General features: G+C 36.9%; 1 protein-coding gene across 5 annotated transcripts in view; it reads right to left on the bottom strand.

The window, feature by feature from the left end:
• The window catches only part of PUS10 (pseudouridine synthase 10), an 88,505-nt gene that overhangs the window by 2,879 nt on the left and 58,836 nt on the right, over positions 1-26,790 (bottom strand). For 4 of the 5 annotated variants that reach the window (XM_055400821.2, XM_055400820.2, XM_055400822.2 and 1 more), the window contains exons 5-16: positions 25,863-25,897; positions 22,518-22,629; positions 20,292-20,353; positions 19,952-19,997; positions 17,821-17,885; positions 16,044-16,129; positions 14,897-15,022; positions 9,436-9,492; positions 8,507-8,583; positions 8,358-8,413; positions 7,215-7,332; positions 2,552-2,694 (exon numbers count right to left, since the gene is read on the bottom strand). In XM_055400821.2, coding sequence (XP_055256796.2) covers positions 2,552-2,694; positions 7,215-7,332; positions 8,358-8,413; positions 8,507-8,583; positions 9,436-9,492; positions 14,897-15,022; positions 16,044-16,129; positions 17,821-17,885; positions 19,952-19,997; positions 20,292-20,353; positions 22,518-22,629; positions 25,863-25,897 — 983 coding nt within the window. Of the gene's footprint in view, positions 1-2,551; positions 2,695-7,214; positions 7,333-8,357; positions 8,414-8,506; positions 8,641-9,435; positions 9,493-14,896; positions 15,023-16,043; positions 16,130-17,820; positions 17,886-19,951; positions 19,998-20,291; positions 20,354-22,517; positions 22,630-25,862; positions 25,898-26,790 lie in introns of all 5 variants that reach the window. The other variant, XM_088841412.1, reaches the window with a different exon arrangement.

The following is a 26,790-nucleotide window of genomic DNA, read 5'->3' as shown; positions in this document are numbered from 1 at the left end:
TGGCAATAAATAAGCTATGGCAAACTGATTCCTACCAGTCTGGGAGCCAACACTGAGGCCTAGGGCCTATGTTTACACCAAACTTACCAAGAGTCATGACTTTTCTTTTGGCTCATCTGTAAGCATCAAAGTTTGAATATGGATTTTTAAAATTAACTGTAGTTCAATGCTTTAAAAAAAAGAACTTCTGCTGTTTTCTTTTTTGCCACAAATTCTATTTTTGTCATCTTTTTGGTTTCATCATTTTTTAGTAATGACAGCAGATATCTGCCAAATGGTAGGTTTTCACAGGGTCATTCATAGTGACATTATTGATGACTTCTCTTGTAACATGACCCAGTGACACAATAGCAATAGGATGGGAGACAATGTACATATTTAGACTTAATGAAGGTCCTTCAGAAGGATTCTAAATTCTAGTTGTTTGCAATTCTTGCCTGGTTAGCAATAGAACTAATTCTTTTGTATGTGTTTCTTATAGATTTTCAAATTTCAAAGTCAATGACTAATCCTAGAATTATTCAGATTACCTTAATACTCCTTACACAGACTCTACTATAATCTTAACTGTATTTTACCTGAGAGATATGTTTTTGCCAGCATTCAGTAAACATTCATTTATTATCTATAAAACAGCACTTGGTATAAAAATATAATTTGAATATAAAAGTTTATTCTCAGATGATAAATATAGTTAAAACCATAATATGATGATATTAAGTCTTCCTCACTTTCTGATAATTTGTTCACTGTACTTTCACCAAATATTTTGACTCAAACAAGGTATATAGTTATCTAGTTAACTGTCGTCTTCGCTAAACTCATAATTGCTCAACTGTCCCTTTTCACTCACCTCTTTAAAGAGTACTACTTCTGAGTAACAATGATGAGGGAGGATGAGAAAAAGTCCCAGAATAACCAATTAAAAGGTCCATAATGGTTTTTATTCATAGCCAGAGGGATGAAGTATAAGTCAAATGAATTACTTCAGTAGACTGAGCAATATATGAGAAAAATTCACATAATTCTGTGAATTATGGAATCTAAAGTTTTACCATGTAATAGTCTTCCTTGGCTAATGCTTTAGACTGGTTCTAAAAGTATGTTAGTGAGATTGAAAAGACATTGGCTTCTCCATAAGACCAGTGCATTTCTTCTTAGCACATCAAAACAAATGCTAAAATTAGGTGAAAATGTATGTCTTTTATATCTGTGATTTCTCTGAAATTCCACCCACAGTCCATCTACAATAAGCAAATGTGCTCCACGTCCCCTGGTCTAAATAGGTCATCACTTGATTGAAACTACAAAATTTAGGAGATTTTTGGAGTAAATAACCTGTACCTATTTCAGCTTGGTCGGTCCTGGGGTGGAGTAGGTAAAGAGAAGGGGAGAGAAGACTGATGGAAAGGAGAGGCAGACTAATAACAGAAAGACAGTAAGAATGCTCTCTGGTAATTAAAACTTGACATATTTCCCCCCTGTTATTATATCCAATAAGTTATGTCATGAGTTTTATACCAATTAGAAGGTTTCACGGAGAAAGCAATGGCACCCCACTCCAGTACTCTTGCCTGGAAAATCCCATGGATGGAGGAGCCTGGTAGGCTGCAATCCGTGGGGTCGCACAGAGTCGGACACGACTGAAGCGATTTAGCAGCAGCAGCAGCAGCAGAAGGTTTCATACTTCATGCTATTAATCACAAAATAGCACCAAACCAAGAAACAGATAAAAACTTGGAGCACTTATGAAAAATAAACTAAAACTAAGACAAAGGCAGTTCCCTGATATATTTTAACCCAGCAACTAAGATCTGATACAAGGACTTCCCTGGTGGCTCAGACAGTAAAGCGTCTGCCTATAATGTGGGAGACCTGGGTTCGATCCCTGGATTGGGAAGATCCCCTGGAGAAGGAAATGGCAACCCATTCCAGTACTCTTGCCTGGAAAATCCCATGGATGGAGGAGCCTGGCAGGCTACAATCCATGGGGTTGCAGAGTCGGACACTACTGAGCGACTTCATTCACTCACTCAAGATCTGATACAAAACCACACAAAGCAGGGTAGGTTACAAACAAATGATTTAAACTGGGACTATTCTCTTGTTCTAAGCCAGTGGCCAGATAACATGAAGGTCTGCATGTGAAGTGGGGTCACTCCCATCCATCACCCCTGTTTAATCATCTGGGGAAGAATGCTGAAAGGACCTAAATGTGGTCGTGAATATGTGGCCTGCAAAATGTGTAAAGGCATGAATCAATCAAAAGTGTTCCCTGAGCCCTTACTATGCCCTCAGTACCTCAGCATTGTGTAAGACACTACATATTTTAAGGTTCACATTGAATTGGCTGCTGCCTCGTGATTTACAATGTCATTTTGAAAGACAAATTTAATAGATCAAAATACCTCAGGTAGAAAAAAAGATTCTTCTTCAACCCAAACCTTTCCTGAACAATTTCAAGACAAGGTTGAACCTCTTTCCCAGGGTGGCATGAATTCTCCCAATAGGATTCTGGCAGGCTTAGTGCTACACAAGGGTGAAAGGATACGTTCCAGCTTGAGTCTTCAGGTAGAGGCGGAAATGGTGCTCGTCCACATAGCGTGTCTCCATGGAGTGAATGATGCGAGTTCTCACAGCCAGGGGCCTCCGGTGAAGGACCCGTAAAGGTGTTTTCTGGTCAATCTTTAAGTCCTAGAGAAGGATATGAGAACCACGTTTCAGCTTTCCTGCCCAGTGAAGCCTGTCTTAGCATCTCCTTTGTCATCCATGGCTCACTATAGATGTTTTCTTAAGGATCCCATCTATTACTATCAGGATAGAAACTAATACTGTAATAAATTGTATTCTCTAAGGTTCAAACTTTGTGGGACTTCCTATAATCTAGTCCACAATTACTTATCTTCTGGGCCCCAGTACACCATTTAAAAACAAAAAAGGATCATTGATTTGAAGTAAATGAATACCCAAGGTCTCTTTTGCTCTAATATTGACAAATTGATCGGACCCTGGAGTGTTATCCTGCCCATTAAACAGAGATCTTCTAGAAGATAATATTCTTACTTTTTTCCCCCCTAACCCAGCAGAGTGATCTAATAGTGAAAGTTTCATACTGAGGTGAGAAATGGTATTTATAGAAGATGGGCATCAGCATCACTTGTGTGCCTGGGCAGTGTCCATGTTGTAGGGATAATAACATACCTATTCACAGGGTTATTTCTTTTTGTTCTACAAAAGGAAATATAAAATATCTGGGAAATTAACGGCTGCATCACTGTCTAGGGTGGTGTTTCAGAATAATAATTACAAGTAAACCAGAACCTCTCAATGTTTGTCAGCCCAGTTCAAGTTACTTGAGAATTACATTGCATGTTTTTTTTTACAGCTCAGCTTTTTAGGGACAAAGGCTTGGTTTTCTCACAATTAGAGATGTCCTTTTATGTCACAAGATATAAATAAAGAAATACAGGTTAATATTGTAAAAGGCCAACTAATTCCCAGTTTTAAAAATAGATACTGGGTATAACCAGCAATGCAGGTTCACAAGAACTTTGAATCCTCTGCAATTTCTTGTTGGAACAACTCCTTCCTGATTTATGTGATTAGTAAGTGCCTGAAGCCATGCTGAGAAAAGAAAGATTTCTGTCTGGCCTCTCCTCTATCAAGTTCTCCACCAAGGAAGAAGAGCAGGTTCTGACAAAGACTACACTTGAAATGGTATGACTGCTTTCTTTTATCAGAGCAGTGAGTCAATGGCTCCTCCTAACTTGTGGGTTTTACGATTCTATAATTCTTTGATTTTAGAAGCACTTTGTTCGGATGAGATAAGTTGTCTCCGTAAGGTCTAACGTTACTCTGGTCAAAAAGACCAAAAAAAAAAAAAGAAAAAGGACAAGGCTGAATTATTATAGAATCTATAAAGATATGGTCTCCACTTTAGGGCATAGAATCAGCTGGGCTTTAAAGGTGTGACTAGGTGAGGTGCGCCCTTCCCCTGTTTCCTTTACAACGAGTCATTCCTGGGATTCTGACCCAGGAGCAGTCAGTGGAGTTAAAACAGTCATAAGACACACCATCGCTTCCAACAGAACACTCAGACTGACACACACTCGTGTGTCTTTTTGGTCTCTTGGTTTTTTAGTAAACAAAATGAAACCACTTCATTTACTTCAACACTGTGCTGTGCTTTCCCATACTGCTGAATTTTTCAAAAACACACATAAACATACACAAGTGATTTGTTCCTTACAACTAGGTTGCCCTGGACTTCCCTGGTGGTCCAGTGGTTGAGAATCTGCCTGCCAATGCAGGGGACATGGGTTTGATACCTGGTCTGGGAAGATTCCACATGCCACGGGGCAGCTGGGCCTGTGACACAACTACTGAGCCCAAGCTCTAGAGCCTGTGCTCCACAACAGAAGAGGCCACCACAATGAGAAACCCCTGTACCGCAACTAGAGGGAGAGCCCGTTTTCATCATGAAGGTCCAGCGCAGCCAAAAAACACACACAAAAAATCTAGATCACCCTTCAGAAAAGAGGAGACAAACAGTCAATCTGAAATGACTTTTTCAGATTGGGGAGTCATCAGTTTTTATATTTTTGATGCCAATAGGAATATCTGAAAAACATTTTAACCCTAGCACTTTAAAAAAAATGATTAGGTATCAGTTATCATCAGTCCACTTGGGCCGTGGCCCATTAAAATAGGCCATTTCACTACTTAGTGTGTGCCTATAACAATCATCTCTCAGCATTATTCCTGAATTACCTCTATGGCTACTCCCAAACTGTCAATATATTGTTAAAATGGCTTTCTGTTTTCCCCACAGCATTCTAAATGATTATGTACACATGTCATGGAGTAGAGGCTGAGAAATTTGTTTCACAGTCTTAAATTTGTCTTAGTATAACTATCATTCTAAAGACTCTCAATAATAGAGCCAAAAGCCAAAGGGCCTTAGATATGGAATCACAGAAGCCAAGAAGTGGAGGGCCCACTGGGGATCAACTAGTCCACCCGTCATTTTATAGATGAACTTCTCTCAGTAGGTGAATGACATGTATATTTTCACCAAAATACTCATTATTAAAATAAACACTATTCTGCACCTTGCTTCCCCCCCTCCAACGTTATGGATGTTCCTACTAGTCATAGATGTAGACCTACCTCTTTTTTTTCCCAACAGTTTTAGACATATATACATAAAACAACACAAATTAAATGGGATCACATGTTGTTTTAGTTTCTTTTAAACAGTTGCATAATATTCCAACATGTTCTGCCATTTCCTTATCAAAGGAAATTTACTTTGTTTACAGTTTTGTTATTTTCTCACTCTGAACAAAGTCAACAAACATTCTTGTGCACGTATCCTTATACACTGAAGTTTTATTTCTTCAGGACAGATTGCCAATAGGGGAAGTACTGGGTAGACCATTAAATTTTTATTTTCATAGTCACTGCCACATTGTCTTCCAAAAGGCTAAAACACTTATATTTCTATTGAAAATATAGGTAACTAGCCTTCTCCCTCCAGCCAACAGGCATTCTTAGCCTCAGAAGAATAAAGCGATGTCGTTACTTCAGTCTAGAGGTAAAGTATCTTTTCAAATGATTCTTGGCCATTTGGAGTTGCCATTTTTTCAGCTGTCTGTTCAAATAATTTGTCCAGTTTTCTCTATTGGGTATTTCTGTTTTTCATAAGTATAAATCCTATTTATGGTATTTCTTTTGCCATACAATTTTTTTGTACAGAGTCATACATATGTGTATATATAACCACACACTAATGTGCGTGTCTAAATCACAATGTATCATACTCTATATATTCTTTTATTATTATTTTTTTAATTTATTTATTTTTGGCTGTGCTGGGTCTTTGTTGCCACACACGGGCTTTCTCTAGTTGTGGCGAGCAGGGGCTACTCTCTAGTTGTGGTGTGCAGGCTTCTATTTGCTGTGGCTTCTCTTGTTTTAGACCACAGCTCTAGAATGCGTGGGCTCAGTAGTTGTGGCACACAGGCATAGCTGCCCGTTGCATATACGGAAACTTCCCAGGCCGGGGATCAAACCCGTGCCCCTGCATTGACAGGCGGATTCCCAACCACCGGACCACCACAGAAGTCCTTTATATTCTTATAGCTTGTTTTTTTCCCCCACTTTAGTATTCATCAGCAACATTTCCCTTTGTCAATGAATATCCATCTTCCATAAAATTTCTAACATCTGGCTAGTAATAGTCCATCATACCAGATAAGCCATAAGATTAAGCCAGTCTCCTCTAGATTTTTACAAAATACTGCCCATTTAAACAATGTTGTGATAACTACATATTTGTGCCCATTTATGCTCATTCCTTGCATGTGAAAGTGAGTTATCTTTACAGGAAGAGGTGGGGGCAGGTGAGAAGAAACACTCACATGAACATGTATATCCTCAAGAGCAACATCCTCATGTGAAGGAAAATCTAGCATGTGCCAAAGCATTTGTGCCCTACATATATCACCCTGACATACTGATTTACAATATGTTTTATCTGTTAAGTTAATCTGAGCACCAAATCTATTAGCTAAATGCTGTTTTCTATTTCCTTTCTGCAGATGGTCAAATATAATAATAACATTGTTGAGTGTTTTCTATATGCCAGATCCTATCGTAAGGGCTTTATATGACTAAACCTGTTTAATTCTTCTAACTAATTTTATCGATGAAGAAACTGAAACACAAAGAAGCTCATCCAAATTCATACAACCAAGAAATGCAGAACCAAGATTTGTACCCACGTTATCTGTTCTTGGAGTCAGACTCCTAATCAATAGTAACACTGCCTCTCAGACAGGTTAGATGAATTACTCAGTCAAATGGCAGAGCCAGAATTTAGAACCAGGTTTCACAGTCCCCTGGTGGCTCAGTGGTAAAGAACCCGCCTGTCAATGCAGGATACATGGGTTCCATCCAGGGGTCGGGAAGATCCCCTGGAGAAGGAAACAGCAACCCTCTCCAGTATTCTTGCCTGGGAAATGCAGTGGACAGAGGAGCCTGGCAGGCTACAGTCCAAGGGGTTGCAAAAGAGTTGGACATGATTTAGCAACTAAACAACAGCAACAACTCAAGAGTCCCCAGAGCCAGTGTGCTATGACTTGGTAATAAATGAGAAGACAAAAGACTCTTATAGTCAGTGGAAAAATAAAAGAAGTAGAGCACTGAGCTACCTTCATGTCGTCTAGGAATTCAATGTCCTTCCTCTGTATCGCTTTATTTGTCCATATTAAGGCGCTGTAGGTCTTGGTCTTCTCTTCTTCACCTTCTTTCATATGTCCTATTGCCTCTCTAAACAAAAACAATAAAAGAAAGTTTGTCTGAGATTATAAAATACAGATAAGCCTTGCCCCAAACTTCTCTTTCTTTAAAAATAGCTTTAGTGAGATATAATTTACATACAATTCTCCGGTTTAACTGAACGATTCAGTGATTTTTAGTATGTTTACAGAGCTGTGCAGCAATTACCACAATCTAATTTTAGAATACTTTAATCACCCCAAAAGAGAAACTCCACACCCAACTGCAATCACTTCTCATTCCCCATTTCCCCAGCCGTTGGCAACCACTAGTTGACTTTATATCTCTATAGACATCCCTGCTCTGAAAATTTTATGTAAAATGTGAATACTGTAAAATGTACAATATGTGGTATTTGATGTCTGGCTTCTTCATAATGTTTTTAAGGTTCATCCACGTTGCCACATGTATCAGTACTTCAAAGTACTGATATTTTACCACTGATTTTCCACTGTAAGGATATACCATTTTGTTTATCCAATGACATTTTGGTGGCTTCTACGTTTTTGCTATTGTGAGTAATGTGACTATAAGCATTCATGCAGAAGTCTCTGTGTGGATGTACATTTTCACTTCTCGTGGGTATATAGCTAGAAGTGGAACTACTGGGTCATATGCTTACGCTATATTTAACCTTTTGAGAAACTGCCAAATTGTCTTCCCAAGTGGTATTAGTTACAATCCCACAGGAATGTATAAGGGATCCAATTTCTTCACATTCTTGCCAATACTTGCTGTTTTCTGTCTTTTTTGTTAAGTGGGATCTCATTGTGGTTTTGATTTGCATTTCCCTAATGACTAATGATGCTGAACACTTTTTCATGTATTCACTGGCTATTTGTTTATCCTCTTTGAAGAAATGTGCACTTTACATTCTCTCCATTTTTAATCAAGTTTTTTTCTTATTATTGAGTTGCAGGAGTTCTTTTTATATTCTGGATACAAATCCCTTATCAGATAAATGATATGCAACCAAAACTCCCCTCTTGAGACATCACCAGTGAGCCTACCCTTACCTTGTGACAAGCTGCAAGTCACGGACTTGGATTTTGTTAGATGAGTTATTAATTTTCTGTAGTATTAGAAAAAGAAAAACAATTAGCAACTCTGGTTCAGTTACAGAGTTGCAGAAACATGACAATTTCCATGTCATGAAGTGGTTTACCTGCTGAAGTTCCTTAATTTCTTGTGAAGTGAAATGTACTCTATGAGGATTCACCAGCTCAATTGCAAAGGGCCTTCCTGGCAGCACACACCCCGTCATGAAACAGAAACGTGTTGATGGAGTTAACATTTGGGCTAATGCAAGAGGGTTAGGAGGTGTGAAAAAACGAGTTGAGCTCTAGAGGACGGAAAGTTCAGTGACATGACTATATCTGGGGGAGGGAAGAATGTGTGAAAAGAATCAAGGGGTTTTGGGGAGGCTGCTAAGCCCCAGTACAGGCAATATGTGAAAATGACTGCCTTCCCAAAAGTCCATGAACAAGCCTGTGTTAATTTACAAAATCACATCCAAACAGCCACTAATTGACTTGGTTACACTAATGTAACGTTGTCATGTGCAGCAATGCCCAGGTATACCAAGTTGAAATACATTCTCCTAGCCTAGTGAAACGAAAAGCTGGGATTCCATGAGAAGAAGGGACTATAAATCTAGAACAGTTCAGGATTACTCTCATCCTCTTTCTTGTAATGCAATAATATAAAATGAGAAAAATGAAGGCTAAGAGAGCAGGAACACCTTTTCAATGAAGATGTGCACTTTGACAACTGTACTGGTACTGAAATGTTATTAAAAGGAACAATGAATAATCAGACTTTGGGAAAATATCAAGTACCTGTTTGTTAATGCACAAGTGTAAAAGTCCCTTATAACCTATAGGTATGCAATAAAGATGGCCTCTGAAGAAATGATCCCTGTTAAAACATAATCATATAATTTACAAGGGTAGCTCCAAAATCCACAAGGCTTCCTCTTAAGGGAGAAGCTCTGGGGTCTGCCAACTTTGATTCTAAGTGACTACAGAAAACCTGCTGCTTGAAAAGGGTGATAATCTGAAAGTTAGTTTTAGTCAAGTGATGTCACAATCTTACCATTTCCTAATGTTCTCACATCTACATCTTCTCTTCCAGAGGAAGAAAAATTAAAGCCTTTGGAAAGCAGATAAAGAAAAAAAAAATCAGTGACATAATAGTCCTAAGACTTTCATTCCCACCCTTGGTAGAAACCCAATTTGTCTTAATCTACAGGAGAATCCAAGGAATAGTCATCATCACAACTCTAGTCCTAATCTCTACTGAAAATAACAAAGATAATAATAAATAGTATTTATTGAGTACTTATTACATGTTAGACACTGAGCTAAAATTCTGCATACGTTATTTCATTTATTCCTTACTGTAACCTTATGAGGTAAGTATTAAATGAAAGAACACCAAGCTTCTGGAAGGTTAAGTACTTTCCCCAAGGTAACACAATTAAAGGGCAGAGGTAAAAGCCAGATCTTTCTTATCATCCCATGCCACCATCCCATGGGAAAGCCAAAGACAAAGCACTGTTTGGAGAAAGGCCCTGCTACCAAACTGGCTACAAACTTATGGTGAAAAATCGTTCTTCTTTTTCTTAAAAGAAAACAAAATAAAAACATTATTTGAGAATTAAACTCCATGAAAGGCAGGGAAAAGACAAAGTTGGACTCTAAAAGCAAATTCATTATATAAGCAAACTTAAGCTGGGGCCACAATAAAACTAGTATATATTTTAAGGTAGATGGATCATCACAGACTAAAAGCTACAAATACTGGAGTGGAAAAGTGGAAATATGGAGTGGAGCAGAGGGTGGGGGAGTGGTTTCATGACAACTTTCTTAGATACAGAACCAACTGATGATTTTACCAGAGCAAACATTACCATGAGCAGGCTGTAGTTTGTCTTATACCTGCGCACCTCCATCCCCAATCCAACCTCAGGGAACTAGGGCCCTACAGTGACTGAGCCATAACCTGTGGCTGATGGGGTGGAGGGAATGAACAGGACACAAAGAGGTAGATCTCCCTGTGACTCCTCAATCAGATCAGAAACCTCAAATTCATAAATTAGCCCATAAAGCTTCCCCTAAATTCCAGCCCATCAACAAGAAAGAAGAGAAAAATAGGCTCTTGAGAAGCCCAAAGAAACATTAAATCCAGACTAAGGGATAAAGCGACGAGTTGTCTCACTGGAAAAGAGTCTGATGCTGGGAGGGATTGGGGGTGGGAGGAGACGGGGATGACAGAGAATGAGATGGCTAGATGGCATCACCGACTCGATGGACATGAGTTTGAGTGAACTCCGGGAGTTGGTGATGGACAGGGAGGCCTGGCGTGCTGTGATTCATGGGGTCGCAAAGAGTCGGACATGACTGAGCGACTGAACTGAACTGAAGGGATAAAGGGTATTTATTACATCTTTTAGAAAAAAATTTCAAATTTGGACCCTACACTGAGAAATACTTTGGAGGGCAAACTTTAGAAATTTATTTGTATGCAATTATGAATAACAGAAATTTTGGGGGGTTCACGGAGAAGGCAATGGCACCCCACTCCAGTACTCTTGCCTGGAAAATCCTATGGACTGAGGAAGTTAGTAGGCTGCAGTCCATGGGGTTGTTAAGAGTCGGATACAACTGAGAGACTTCACTTTCACTTTTCACTTTCATGCACCGGAGAAGGAAATGGCAACTCACTCCAGTGTTCTTGTCTGGAGAATCCCAGGGATGGGGGAGCCTGGTGGGCTGCCATCTATGGGGTCGCACAGGGCCGGACACAACTGAAGCGACTTAGCAGCAGCAGCAGCAGGGGGGTTCAGGATGGGGAACACATGTGCACCCATGGCTGATTCATGTCAATGTATGACAAAAACCACTACAATATTGTAAAATAATTAGCCTCCAATTTAAATTAAAAAACCCTCATATTATGCCTTGCCTTATCCCCCAAATCCTGTGAGTTCTACAGACTTCTCAATGGAACAGATATTTCAAACAACAACAACAAAACCAAGGACAAGAATGATCAGGAATGACAGTGATCAGGAAAAACAAGGACAAGAATGATAAGGGGTTTAGTAGTCTGTAGTGACCCTCATACTTGGGGACAGACAGACAATGGGACTGAAGGATGGACAGAGGTCAGATGATGATGGCCTCAGAATATCAAGTTATATAGTTCGGACTTTACCCTGTAGCTGAAATATTGACCAGTTTTCAGCAGGCAACTGACATGACAAATATTTACTCAATAAGTGAAGTAATAAATACATTGGAAAAACATTTCTTAGACACATTGGTTTGGAGAGTGTGTCAGTTTCACTTATTAACTAGAGAACTGGCAAGTAGAGAATATGACGTGCCAGTCTGAAGTGACTGAAAAACAAGTTTGTATCTCCCACTGAGGGGAAGGACCCTTTATAGAAGTAGTTAGTCTGCTTCATGCAATACTGATTTATTTTCATAGAGTTATAAAGTGTAGAGGTACAACAGTCAGAACCATCTTCCCAGAGCTGTCAGATGTGAATCACAGAAGTGACAAGTAATATATCTGAGAAGCACAAGTTTAGCAAACTGATGCTACTAATCAGGGATTTCAGACAACAAGGTTTTATTTCATGATAAGGAGCCAATTAGCACAGAGGCCCAGAGGTCTGCTTTTTCTCAAGTGGCTCTTTAGAAATTTCCTAAACATGCAATTACAGTTTGCTTTCTTTTCAGTTTGGGGACAATATTTTTCCTTCTCAAGTGGACTATAACAAGGAATTATCTCATGAAAGATTGTAAGGGGGAAACATACAGGTGTTCCAGAACCCCTCTATAGCCCTCTTGGTAATGGGGAATTCCTTGGAACCCAAAAAACCAGAACTAAATCTTGTATCTTCTTACAGAAGGGAAATAAGGTGGTCCCAAAAAGAGTTTGAAAGAGACTTTTCATGCTAACGCTTTATTTTCACTTCTTTGTAATAAGAAATTGAAATAAGAAATAAGAATTCAAGTCTCATGAGATAACCAGTGTGTAAATATTAGATTAAGTAGGTAAAAGTTCATGGCAATAGCCCTGAGTCTTTACTGTTAAGATTTTGGAAAATATTAGGTTGCTAGGTTACTTTCTTTTCCATTCAGTAAACAGTTCTTAAAGGCCTTTTTTAAAAGGGCCCACCTACCTGACAGGCAACAAATTATAAAAGGGATATGGCTTTGAAGTGCTTCTCTTTCCTTTTGACAAGCAGAGAGCTGGAAGGGACAGAGCATCTCATTTCGATCACTTGTCTGCCTTTACTAAAGCACATTTGTCTAAGGTTTGCCAGAGAGAAAGATGGATGTCTAGCTGGTCTTTCAAAAAAGATGTTCTAATTTTGCTAGGAGACCTACTCCAAGGAGTATGAGTATGATATAAGTATGATATACTTACTCACTGACTATGTTTTTTCCTGATATACAACATGATTTCCTCTGATTGAAATCTTAGTCCCTTTCCTTTAAGTTTAATCCTGGGTAAAATCACAAAGTTTTTTGCTCCTTTGTCCTGACAGGCCTATTGAGACAAAGAAAGCATATTCCTGACAGGGTCTGACTCACAAACCTAGGCTTGTTAATACCTAAGAAATTAAAACAACAACACTACTATTAAGCCTTTGTGAAATGGTGGTTGTTGACCTATCTTCTCTAGGTCTTAATTCTATTCTAGGACATTTTAACTGTTAATATGGAAGCCAGGCATTTGCCAGTGGTTACTCTTGAATAACCACTGTGAAAGTGCTGCACTCAATATGCCAACAATTTTGGAAAACTCAGCGCTGGCCACAGGACTGGAAAAGGTCAGTCTTCATTCCAATCCCAAAGAAAGGCAATGCCAAAGAATGCTCAAACTACTGCACAATTGCACTCATCTCCCACGCTAGTAAAGTCATGCTCAAAATTCTCCGAGCCAGGCTTCAGCAATATGTGAACCGAGAACTCCCAGATGTTCAAGCAGGTTTTAGAAAAGGCAGAGGCACCAGAGATCAAATTGCCAACATCCTCTGGATCATCGCAAAAGCAAGAGAGTTCCAGAAAAACATCTATTTCTGCTTCATTGACTATGCCAAAGCCTTTGACTGTGTGGATCACAATAAACTATGGAACATTCTGAAAGACATGGGAATACCAGACCACCTGACCTGCCTCTTGAGAAACCTGTATGCAGATCAGGAAGCAACAGTTAGAACTGGTCATGGAACAACAGACTGGTTCCAAATAGGAAAAGGAGTACATCAAGGTTGTATATTGTCACCCTGCTTATTTAACTTATATGCAGAGTACATCATGAGGAACGCTGGGCTGGAAGAAGCACAAGCTGGAATCAAGATTGCTGGGAGAAATATCAATAACCTCAGATATGCAGATGATACCACCCTTATGGCAGAAAGTGAAGAGGAACTCAAAAGCCTCTTGATGAAAGTGAAAGAGGAGAGTGAACAAGTTGGCTTGAAGCTCAACATTCAGAAAACAAAGATCATGGCATCTGGTCCCATCACTTCATGGGAAATAGATGGGGAAACAGTGGAAACAGTGTCAGACTTTATTTTTTTGGGCTCCAAAATCACTGCAGATGCTGACTGCAGCCATGAAAGTAAAAGACGCTTACTCCTTGGAAGGAAAGTTATGACCAACCTTGATAGTATATTAAAAAGCAGAGACATTACTTTGCCAACCAAGGTCCGTCTAGTCAAGGCTATGGTTTTTCCCGTGGTCATGTATGGATGTGAGAGTTGGACTGTGAAGAAAGCTGATCACCGAAGAATTGATGCTTTTGACCTGTGGTGTTGGAGAAGACTCTTGAGAGTCCCTTGGACTGCAAGGAGATCCAACCAGTTCATTCTAGAGGAGATCAGTCCTGGGTGTTCATTGGAAGGACTGATGCTAAAGCTGAAACTGCAATACTTTGGCCACCTCATGCGACGAGTTGACTCACTGGAAAAGAGTCTGATGCTGGGAGGGATTGGGGGTGGGAGGAGGGGTGACGACAGAGAATGAGATGGCTAGATGGCATCACCGACTCGATGGACATGAGTCTGAGTGAACTCCAGGAGTTGGTGATGGACAGGGAGGCCTGGTGTGCTGTGATTCATGGGGTCGCAAAGAGTCGGACACGACTGAGCGACTGAAATGAACTGAACTGAACTCTTGAATAAGCAATGGATATGGAAGCTGTGTTTTAATTTCCTCATATTCCCAATAAGAGGTTGAGGTTAAGGTGTGCCAAGGTCAGAGCTTAAGTGCATTCATTTAAAGTAGTTTCAATTGTTTTGAATTTGCCTAGGAAAAGGAAGTAGTCTTGAGAGAACAGAGAAATCTTGGGGCAGCTTGGCTCAAATCCAGCCCTGGGCAGAGGAGCTCAGGACATGGCAATCCCTGTTCACAGGAAGTGCCAGGCAAGGGGCCCAGACTTGGTGGTGGTTTACAAAATATAGAAATCTTTCCTGCCACCTCCAAGAAGTCTATTTGTGAACAAGTATTTAAAATATGAATATTATAACACTTACTTTCTGCTTTGAACACTTTCAAAAGATGGTCTGAAATTAATTCTTCCACTGAAGATTCCAGCTTCCTTTCTCCATCAATTATCCAAGGAGTTTGTGGTAGATTCCTGGAGTATTTATTATATCTCCCTGACAAAGAAATATAAAGGTTACCTGGCTGGGATGGTGTGATTAACACAGCAGAATAAAAGGAAAATAACAACTATCCACTAAGTGCCAATATTCTAGGTGCTATGATACAAACCAAGGCTCAGCCTTCGACTAATTTATAATCTAATTTAGTGACAGCACATACATATAATTCAATGAAAAAATTTAAGGTAGCAATAGAAGAAATGGCTAAAGACACGGTATGAATCATCATTGAGTTCTAAAGGAATGCTATACTTATTAACCTGACTGACTGATTGAACAAGTTACAATATTATGGAACACACCAAGGATCACTTAAGAAAAGAGCAACTACTTCTTTTACGCCTGATTGATAACACTCTTAGTGTAAGAGTCATTGGTGATAATGTATTCCAAAGAGTTCAAATACAGGAAATTTTGAAGTTTTTATAAGTCAAAAAAAAAAAGAAAACACCCTCACAGAATATGACTCACTGTTTTATGAATAAAGCTACGGTGAAGCAGGTAGCTTTTATTACCCCAGGGCAGGGTATTATAGTCAAGACTAAAGAGCGATTTCATTTCAGCTATTACTGTGAAACAGCTGTAGCTTTCAAAACAAAAACTGTCTAACCAGATTTACCTCTTGGGAGAGTCAATGCAACAATTTCTTTTTCCAAGCAGAAGCCAAGTGTTTAGCCACTTTCAGATAAAATTTTTCTCCCCCCAGGATTGACTTCATGTTGTAAAACATCCTCTCTGTTCTCTTGATTAGTTTTTGGTCTGTACTGCTACCCGTATAATCTGGGATGTATCATTTCCTTTTGGCATGGCATTTTAAATATCAAATCTCTTTAGTGATCCATAAGAATACTTATAAAATCTAAAATAAATGACTGTCAGGTCTAGTGCTTAAAACAGTTAACTAATTAGAAACTAATAACAACAATAAAGATGGAAACAGAGGAGAAGTCAATTGAGTTTTTCAGAAAGGAGAGACAATTGACGGTGTAAGTATATTCTAGACTAAGTATTTTACCAGCCACAAAAACAGCACCATGAGCACATTCAATTTCAAGAACACTGCATACAGCCTTTGGTGAGTTTGGAGGACAAGGAAACTGCCTGCAAAACAAAATAAATTTTACAGTTACTATTTTCCAGACATGATATTGAACCACATAATTAAGATGAATCAGCATTGCCTGAGAGGCACAGAGCCTGAGTCTCTCAAGGACTAAGCCTCTCCCGAATTTTAAATTTTGGGACTGTAAGGGTCTTCTGGGCCTCTGGAGGACACGAGAACTGCACTAAGTAAATCAGGGCTCTGCTGATAACATTCAGACTCAGGAGGCCTCATGTTCCCAGATGATAGTTTTCAACATCAGCCTTGAGATCTGGGGGGAAAAAATCCACACATATGTAGGAGAAGCCTCTCTGGGTTCATTTTAGTATCCATGAACACTTGCTGCTGCTTACAAAATCCTTAGTCGTTTGGGTAAAGCTGGTATGCAGTCAGAGATTGGTCATGTGGGTATGGTACACCTATGGGGAGAGTAGTCCACCATTTTACTCTCTTTTCATTTCAGCTATGATCTTGGAAATCAGACCACAGAGCTAGAAAAAGTAAAATGTGGCTGACTCTGTCCTTTAGCTAAGAAACTTCATTCCAGCTGAGGACAGACAGGAGAAAGCAATGTATGACTTTATTCTCTGTCCACCATCTGGGAACTTCCAAGAACTGGAGTCTCTCTATAAATGACTGCTGCTGCTAAGTCACTTCAGTCGTGTCCGACTCTGTGTGACCCCATAGACGGCAGCCCATCAGGCTCCCCTGTCCCTGGGATTCTCCAGGCAAGAACACTGGAGTGGGTTGCCATTTCCTTCTCCAATGTGTGAAAGTGAAAAGGGAAAGTGAAGTCGCTCAGTCATGTCTGACTCTAGATGGGTATTTAATCCAAAATGCTTGTGTTGAAATTTTCAGTTTCCCAAGATGTCTTAACAAAGAAATCACTTAGAAACTCAGGCACTACTGCTTATAGAGAGTAACTGTCTTTTGTTTCTAAAATTTAACAGGGACTTCCTTGGCGGTGCAGTGGTGAGGACTCCACACTTCAACTGCAAGGGGCACAAGTTCAATTCCTGGTTGGGGAACTAAGATCCCACACAGCATGGTCAAAACAAAACAAAAAAACTTAATAAAAATATTTCTATTCTGAGACATGTTTAGTCAGCAAAATATATGAAATCTTTCTCATAACTTCCTTCTTTGAAATTTATTCAAGGCTATTCTAGAAGGATAGCTATGATAATATCTTATTAAATGAACACACTGAGTATTAAAATCTAAGATTTATTGTAGTTCAGCATACTTCAGCAAGAAAGGAAACTCATGAGCCTTTTCCTTTCTCTTCTGGAGATGTACAATAATAGGAAATCCAGGATGAGGGATGTAATGGTGCTAGTACTAGCCTGGAGAATCAGAAAAGCTGGCTCAACATCCAACACTCAATCTTAGGCAAGTCAACCTCCACTTTGGACCTCAATGTTGTTGTAAAGTCGCTAAGTCATCCTCTTCTAAAAGATAAACAAGTTGAACATGATTCATAAATCCAAATATTAATTTGAGAAACATTTATTGAACACCACTACATGCCAGATACTGAGCCAGGAACTGGGGATATAATGGAGATTAAGACACAATTCTGGTCCCGAAAATACATCCAGTCTTGTTTCAGAGATAATCCAGATTATTTCTAACATTCCCTTTATTCTAAAATTCCATGATTATTTCTTGTTTCTATACTTCTACTTACTTGTGGAAATCCTCTTCTTTTATCTTATTCAAAGCTTTCATAACTGCCATTCTAGTGAATACTGACTATATAGGGTAAAATGAAAAGAAAAAAAAAACATTTTATCACCTATATAAGAAAACATCAGAGTTGAAACAGAACATGGTTGGAGAAATTATAACCATTTTAAACCATACTTAAAAGAAATACTTAATAGCTTCAAGAAAATAAAGAAAACACAGTACAAGTGTCCATACTCAGTTCTGTGACTGGATTCTTCTCTTCAATTTAGGCTATGTCTATAATATCAGGAGGATCTAGCAGAATATGTCTTCTTCAATGCACTATCCCACTCCCTCAAAATGTGGTACTTTTCAAATACAAAAAAATGATGATATGGCAGGAAATGCTCTTTGAATATCTTTTCCGAGACCTCAAAAGAAATTTAGATGGATCCATCTCTCTTTTCTTCTCTACATCCCTTCAGGGGTCACAGTACATAATTTAGGAGTTGGCTGCCAGGGTAAGGGGTAAAACAGAGCCAACTAGCATGTCTTGACATCCAGCAATTCAGTATCACTCACTAACCACAGACAAAGTAAACAAAATCCACTATACTGAATAGAAGGGCATCTACAAATGTCCCACTTTGGGTTTTTTAAAACAAGAAAAGACAAACTTCATGGTAGACATACTAGAACTAATTAGTGCATATTCATGTGGTCACTATGATAAGTTACTATTATTTCTTCTGTTATGAGAAACTACACTTGACTCAAAATAGGAACAATGTAGATATCTAAACAGTTCAGCAATAAAAGAAATGATTTTCTAAACCATACTCTGTCATAGGATTAGAATTAAAAATTAAGTGCCTGTTTGTTAAGATATGAAATCTTAACCCTGAAGAATCTTAAAAGGTCATTCAACTTATTCCCAGCCACAATGCAGGAAAATTACACTTAAGACTAAACAGCACCCACTGGCCAAATGGCATGATGTCTGTGATGGTTTGACAAAAATTTCCTTACTCTGTTGTTTGATGCTGGTACTTACATACTTGCTCAAAGATAACAAAAAATAAAACTAGATCTTTATATAAACATGGCTCACAGGTCATTTGGGCAGAACTTCCCAGTTGGTATGGCAAAGCAGTGAGCTACAACTGTACGCAGGTCCCTCTAGGTCAGGAGGGTTGAGGGGAAGGACCTGGAAGAATGAGAAGCCCTAGGCCTACTGCTCACAACTTAGAGTAGCTTCACCTGTTAACCTCAGGGTGCTGGCCAAACATGGCAATGTTCTAGATGTACCATGATGTGAGAAAAGGAGGGAAGCCGGGTTTTAGGCTTGATCTGAATTTCTGATTACCTCTGCACAGGGCATTTGGCAAATGTTACAAACTCCCCAAGCCTCCAATCTCCCCCAGGTACTAAAAGATCCAGCAATTAATCAAAGTAAGAGGAAAGACCAAAAGATGTATCTTTGGCGATAAATTCTTTTTAGCAACCACAACAGCAAAACATCCGTCAGTTCTGTTTAACAACCACAACATCGGTCAGTAAAACTAGAATGTCTGAGCCTATACAAAACCAGCTAAGTAACTGGGCTGTGAAAACCTGTCAGTAACATGCCAGGCCATTCCATCCTGGCATGATGGAAACTAAAAATACAAGCTATTTTTTCTCATTAACATGAAGGCCAGCTCACATCAGACACTAAAGGAGAGTTTAAATAAAATACCCTTTTGCAAATGTAGCCTGAAATAGGTTCTATTAATTCAGGACTGTCCTAAATAAAACAATTTACTTTGGATTATATTTTCAAAATACCAATTTCTAGAAAACAAATATTAGACAGAAGTTTGGAATGGTGACGATACTGAAAACATACTTTCCCAGATGATGTAATTTTGGGGAAACAATTCAGACACTGACACAAGCATGAGAATGTTTGTGTGTTACGACTTCTGAGCCACACACAAAGGTGTTGAGACTTTAAAAAAAAAAAAAGAATGTAGCAAATGGAAATAGTTTGAGATTGATTCTTAGTATAATAGATTGCCAATATTTCTAACACATATCCTTTTTGTTGTTAATTTGAATATTCAGCTCAGAAAAAAACTCACTTAAGAATAGGAAGCAGGAATTCTTACCTGTTTGTTTTTGGCTGGCTTGAAACAATCTGGGCATATTGCACGTCTAAGCAAAATTCAAGTTAATGCAAAAAAGATTAGTGAGTTTATTTGAGGGTGGATAAAATTCAAATATTTTATACAACATGGCTGTTAAACTCAGGATATCAGAAGCAGACAAAATGAATCCCTATATGAGCCATATTGGTTTGTCTAGACTCATATCAGAGAGCACACTTTAAACCTTTAGAGACATGACAAGTTCTGATAGGCCCCTTAGAAAGAAGAACAAAACTATTTTCATGAAAATCAAAAGGTATTAACAGTGTTGCACAATTGGCAATGTTAAGTTGTAACTTACAGGAAGTGGCAATCCTCAACTGTTTCTGGGTGAGCAAAGACCACACTCACTTCAAACAAGCTCTAAAAATTATAAAGACAGTTTAAAAATGAGCAAAAAGAAACTAACATCTAACAACTTATCAATGGAAACAGAATTAACTCTCAAAGATTGGCTCAGAAAAAGTGACAAGGAAAACTGGAAATACTACTGTTTTCAAATCAACTTGGTCACAGGGCAGCTGTAAGGGAAATAGTCTTTTATTTTTTTTAACTCCTAGAACTCAATCACTAATGATCCTACAAAAAACAAGTTTAAAACAAATTAAATTTGTATGATTTTTTTGTAAAGTATATAAATTAGATACGAAGATGAATGAGAACTCAGGGAATTGGAAAGGGGTAACTGAAACAAACAAAGATAAACTCCTGTCAGTACTATGATTTGAATTAGCAACTATTATTTATGCACAAGCCTAAAAACTCTGTATGAGGTTTCTTTATTAAGTTCTCAAAGTTTTTAATAGATGTGACTTTTAAAAGCAAGATCTTAATTTTTTGTTTCATTAAAAATGTAATACATAATAATATTATAAAATAATGGGTTTTCAATCCCACTCCACTGAGGTAGAACTAGTAACAGTTTGACATGTTCCCTTCTAGCCATTTTTATCAATATAAACATAAATATATGTACTTTTTGGTATATTAAATAGACATTTAGAAAACTGCTTAATTCAGTTAATATTACATCATGAACATCTTTTCAACTCTAAGGACTGCTGGACATTTAAGTTGTAGTTAAGTTTTACCATTTTTAAAAAATGGTACCGTGTTGCTATATGGCAAACCAATACAACATTGTAAAGCAATTATCCTTCAATTAAAAATAAATTTTAAAAAACATTTTTTAAAATGCTACAATGAATATACTTGTACACACAAAGAAGCACAATTTCATACTCTATATACATTTACCTCCATGGATATTATACAAAATTTCACACTGAAAAAAAGATATAAATGTCATATAATAATTCTTCCTTTTTATTGAATTTTATATTTATTGATTGCATTGGATCGTCGGCAGGCCTATTAGCAACTCTTAATCACAATAGTGAAGGACTAATTTTTTTTTGTTCTACTCAAATCAACAAAATAAAATTAAAATTACAACATATTCCTTTTACTTAAGAAAACTTCATTCATGCTGAACCTATTAGAACATTACTCCATCTTTTGTTTTCTATTTTCTGTTCTCACTGATTCAACATGTAAAATTATCTGTGCTTCAAACTGAAATTTGAGGTAAAAATATTTTGCATCAATGACTTCTCTAATTTCCAAAGTACTTTTATCACCTCATTTCCTCTTCATACTATCTGTGAAGTGGTTTTATTCTCTATTCTTTCAGTATTCAGTTTAAAGGACAGAGTTTATTCTTACTAACAGAGGAAAACAGAGCTATATAATTCAGAATGAGGAAAATTTTTTAATTGTTTAGCTTTGAAATATGGTTTTGTGATTTTATTTGAATAGGGGTGTGTCTGATACCCAGGGAATTTCCTTCAAACAAAATGATGAAGCAATGAGGCCATACTATTAAAATCTTATTTAAGATGAGCTGGGAATATGTCGTTTCCATGTCTGGAAATCTACTGAGCTCTTCCCTAAAATTCAATCCATTTCAAAGGCTGAAGCAAGGTCTACCCTGGAATACAGGGGATGGGAAGTGTTCTGGTTTCAAAGGCAGTCTGCTTAAAATTAAAGACGAGGGATTTGAGACACCAACAAGGCGGGATAGATTGAGCCCATGCTCCCTGTAGTTGAACAGGTTGTGTCTACATATTTGAAAACAAGACTAGCCACAGACAACCAAAATTAAATAGTCTAGAGTTGACTCTACACTTGTTCATAGTTATTTATGTATAGCTTTATATCAGTAAATCTGTCTAATTAAACTATAAATATACTTAAAGGCACAAATTCATTTCTAACCTTTTAAGGTCAATTAGGGTACACTGCACCTGTTATACTCATAAGTGTCTTGATTACAAAGAAATTTTAAAAAGAAAAAGAAAAACTTTAATCTCAATTTTAACCTCAATTTAAGAACTGTAAAAGCTTAAAAACCTTTTATTGGATTATTGAAAGAGAAGATTCTTTTGGGTAACCAAAACTCTGCCATATAATAAAGTAAAACTAGTAAAACCAGAGAATAAAATTAACAATGCTGATGACCCAATACCTTTCCATCAATGGGAACACCCAGTTCCTCTGAAAACAGGGGGTGAGTTATCCATTTGTAGGCTTCTTTTAGCTGAACTATATCATTTCTTCCCAGCGACAGACTCTGCTTTCTGAATAACATAAAAATTAATTCACTGATATGAAAAACATCATTTTTATGAAGGCAAGAATTTATGCGATTATTAAAATGTATTGAGTGCCTACTATGTGAAGGCACTACTTTACACATTAGATAGAAAGCAGAGACCAAAGCAGACAAAGTTTCCTCAGTTCATGGACCTATATTCTAGTAGAATCAAGAAACTACTTTTTTTTTTAATGGCATATAGGACAAATTTTAAAGTTTCAAAGACAAAGGCATACCAAAGAGTTTTTCTGAGATAGAATTGCCAGATTCCAGGATTTATATATCAGAAGATGGAAAGACAGAATAGAGAAGATTGTTGATTGCTCAGAAATTACAAACTGTGTATTACAATAATTTCACCCAGACCAAAAATATTTACATCTACTTTCTTCCTGATAATGGGGACTTACTTTTGGGAAATCAATGTAAAAGCTGTACTTCTCTTTACTGGTTAAGAATATTAAATCCTAAAGCATCAGTGCTCTAAAATGTTCATTAACTTAACAACATAATACGCATCTTAATAAACATTTTACATTCCCCCCAAATCTACTCATAGCCAATAAATAGGTTTGGGGAAGTCCCAATTATGATTTCTAGCTTTTAGTTTGTAACCTAAAATTGAGATAGAAAGAAACTTAAGTGAAAGAAAAGAAAAACATGATATGGTAATATTTAAACAGCTCTACTCTGAAATATCACTAATAAACAGGCCCATGTCATTCAAATAATAAAAATTTTAAATCAGTTACAGCTATTTATAGGACTGCTTTTTAACAAAGATGTTTAGGCCAACTTGTGAATCATTTCTTTTAATATCCAATTTTCACTAATAAAAAAAGACAATATAGTCAATATCTACTGTATTTAATTCTTCAACACCAAAAGACACTATGAACTATAAGTAGAAAATAAAAAATAATTTTGTTAATTGCTAAATTTAATTGATCTAAAAATAGAATTATATACACACAATATAAAGACCACTGTTAAACTCTAAAAATGTAAATTAAGAAATAGCTGATTTACCCATTTTAATCCAGCTGAGATAACTGGTTAAACTGAATGCTTTCATATGCTTTGGGATTGTGGTTTAACAATGAAGGACTCTGATAAGCCCTACATCTGACAAAAAAATTAGATTACTTCTCTACACTTATGAACTTATTCAAACACTAAGTGTTTGAGCTTCATAAACTGTTCCTAGTTCTCTGAATATCAGAAAAATCTTAGGAATTTTCAAAGACTATCTTGATATTACACCAACAGTTTAACTAATGATATTTGCATAAAACTGCATCACAGTTGAAAGTAAGTAATTAAGGTATGAGCACACATTTTAAAGAATAAAAAGGTGAAAACAGAAAACACAAGAATGGAAAACCCTTTAAAACTGTTTAGACTCTAGAGTCTAAAGTACAAAGGATTGTAGCCAAAGCCAATTCTAAAAACAGATGAAAACATTACTCATTATGTGTTTAAGAAAATTGATATTTTAGGTCCTTCATGGTTTTTGAAATACAGTTAAATTTAAAGCACCTTACTCCAGTTTAAAAACTTCAACTACAGGTATTTTTTTCCTTCCAGATTAATGAACATAGGAAAGGGTTAACAGACATTTTGGAAATCTTAGCCTCACCTTTAAGGCAAAAATACGGTACTTAAAATGCCAGATTTTCAATCCTGCAATTTGAATGTGGCTAATAGCTTTTCTAATATAATTTAGGGTAAATGTTTTCACAGAGGTCCTTAGCTTATGATTGATGGTCCTTTAGAGGAATCAGTATTCATTAAGGTAAATTCAGTACCAATTTAATACTTAGAAACTACATTTCCCTCTCCTCTGTTAGATAACTAATGATGAGGATATCAATTACAATCACTTTTTCTATAGATACAACAGGATAACCATTCTTAAGCAAAGATGAACCAAAATATCCAATACACTTTTTTCCTAAATTCCTTGAATCAATTCTTTAATGGCAATCCCTCCACAGCCTTTTGACATTATTATTCTAGAATGAACTAGGGATATTAAGAGAAAAGAGTATTCTGTATTTTTTTTCTGTTTTAGTATCCCTATATTTATCAGGATCTTTTGGAAGAGTGACCTTGGTTTAAAATTGTTCAATAAGAAATAACCACAATAAGCAAGGAGGATGGAAACTGGAAACATTTAAAAACTAGCATGCTCTGACTATGCTATTAATAAAAAACTTCTCAAACACAGGATCAAATTTTATTATGCCAGAATCACAAGCATTTGAGACTAATTTAACATAACATAACCTAACAGAACCCCAAAACCATAAATATGTGGTCACTACCCTTTTAAAAATGGAGATGTGAAATACAACACACACAAAAATGACAGATGAATTAATTTTCTGTAAAATACCCAAGTATGAGATTCTGATACAGAAATTTGTACTTCTCTCTGTGGTTTTCTTTCAGGAGTACACAGGAACCTCCAATAGTCACATGGTCCTTTTCATACTGGTATAAAATTTTTAGTTTCAAAATCCAGAAAGCTCTGGGAAATTAAAGAGCTTTTTCCTTAACTCAGTTGGCAACCAAACTCTGACTTGAACATGTAAGATTTTGTTTATCAAATTTGGTGTGAATACTGGTATGCTTCACTGCAGAAATATTAATGCTTGATAATACAGTACTACCCCAGAGGAGAGAGGTATATCATATATGGTATTTACCCTGTATTACATTTCCAAAGTCTAAAAAATTCTAAATTCCAAGACACATTTGCCACCAAGGATTTCAGATAAAGGAATAAGGACCTATGTTTTCTATGTCTTATCTATGTATAAACTTACTGTTGTTCTGCCTTAACTAGGACTTTACTACATATCTTTTATAGCATAATTAGGTTTATAATTTAGTTTCTAAGACCAGCATAAAATGTGTTCCTTTAAAATAAGCTGCCAAACTACATTATGTAAGTGCACAATGATTATAAAATATACATTTATGTTCATGATAAATCTACCAAAAAAATGAGACTACTAATATGCTGTGCAATAAACCAGTTAAACATTATTTAGTTAACATCTAAATATATAAAATAAAAATTTTCCTTTGTGCCAATTTCTCTAGTAGCTAGTGAACTCACTCTAAAAAAAGAGTAATAGTAAAAGTACTTTAAGAATCAAGTAGCTTATATTTAAATGGTAGTAAAAATTCCCTATGTAAATTACTTACCCCATTTCCTGTTTTACCAGCAACCAAGCAGCATGCTGTAGGCAATTTAGTCACACCCAGAAAGAAGAGAAAAGGGAAAAATGTTCATTGAAATTTGGTTCCAATATCATTACTAAAGTGCTTAAGTAATTTGCTAATCAAACTCTCCCCTGTAGAAGAGGACTTACTGTTCAGAAATGTGGCAATGACCTCAATCTCATTTAAAATCAGAAATGAGGTAAGATGTCTCATTTGCAGTGCTGGCTTGCTGTGGCCTAGGAATTCAACAGGGGTATCCCCCTCCTCCCCACAGATTTCTATTTCTCATTAATAAGTTACAAGTGTTTTTTAATATGGGTGGCTTACATTTTTCTCTTAAAATATCTTACTGTTTCATGGGGGAAAGCCCAAACTGAATGAGTACATACTATCTCCCCAAAACACAGATTTGAAGGACTCAGTTTTTTGTTTTTGTTTTTTTAATAAGGCTAACATTTTTAACTAAAATTAATGAAATCCACATAAAAGTGTTTGGGAGTATAATGTACTAACGTCTATAACTCTGAAATATAACAAAAACTAAGATGTATGGGTGGATAAATGGATAGGTGTATTAAAAAAAAAGCAAATATAGAAAAATAAGTGTAGAATCTAAGTGTGTATATGAGTGCTCACTGTACAATTCTTTCAATTTTAATATAGGTTTGAAATTTTTCATAATAAAATGCTAGGGGAAATCTTCTGGGAAAGATTAATTTAAAAAACTGGAAAAGTTGCCTAAATGAAAGCAATAACACTTACAATCACAATTGTTATGCGGATTTAGTGAAATTCATGTAAAATGCTTTGTATACTAAGTGTGTGACACCAAGATTTCTCAGTTTGCCGTTAGACTTCCATAGCTTTCACCTTAAAGAAAGGTCATATATGGCCTGCCTCATATATACGG

Source organism: Moschus berezovskii, chromosome 11, assembly GCF_049115385.1.
Source record: "Moschus berezovskii isolate FMDL1 chromosome 11, NW_MosBer_1.0, whole genome shotgun sequence".
Classification (NCBI taxonomy): Eukaryota; Metazoa; Chordata; class Mammalia; order Artiodactyla; family Moschidae; genus Moschus; species Moschus berezovskii.
This window is presented reverse-complemented; position numbering and strand designations above follow the sequence as displayed.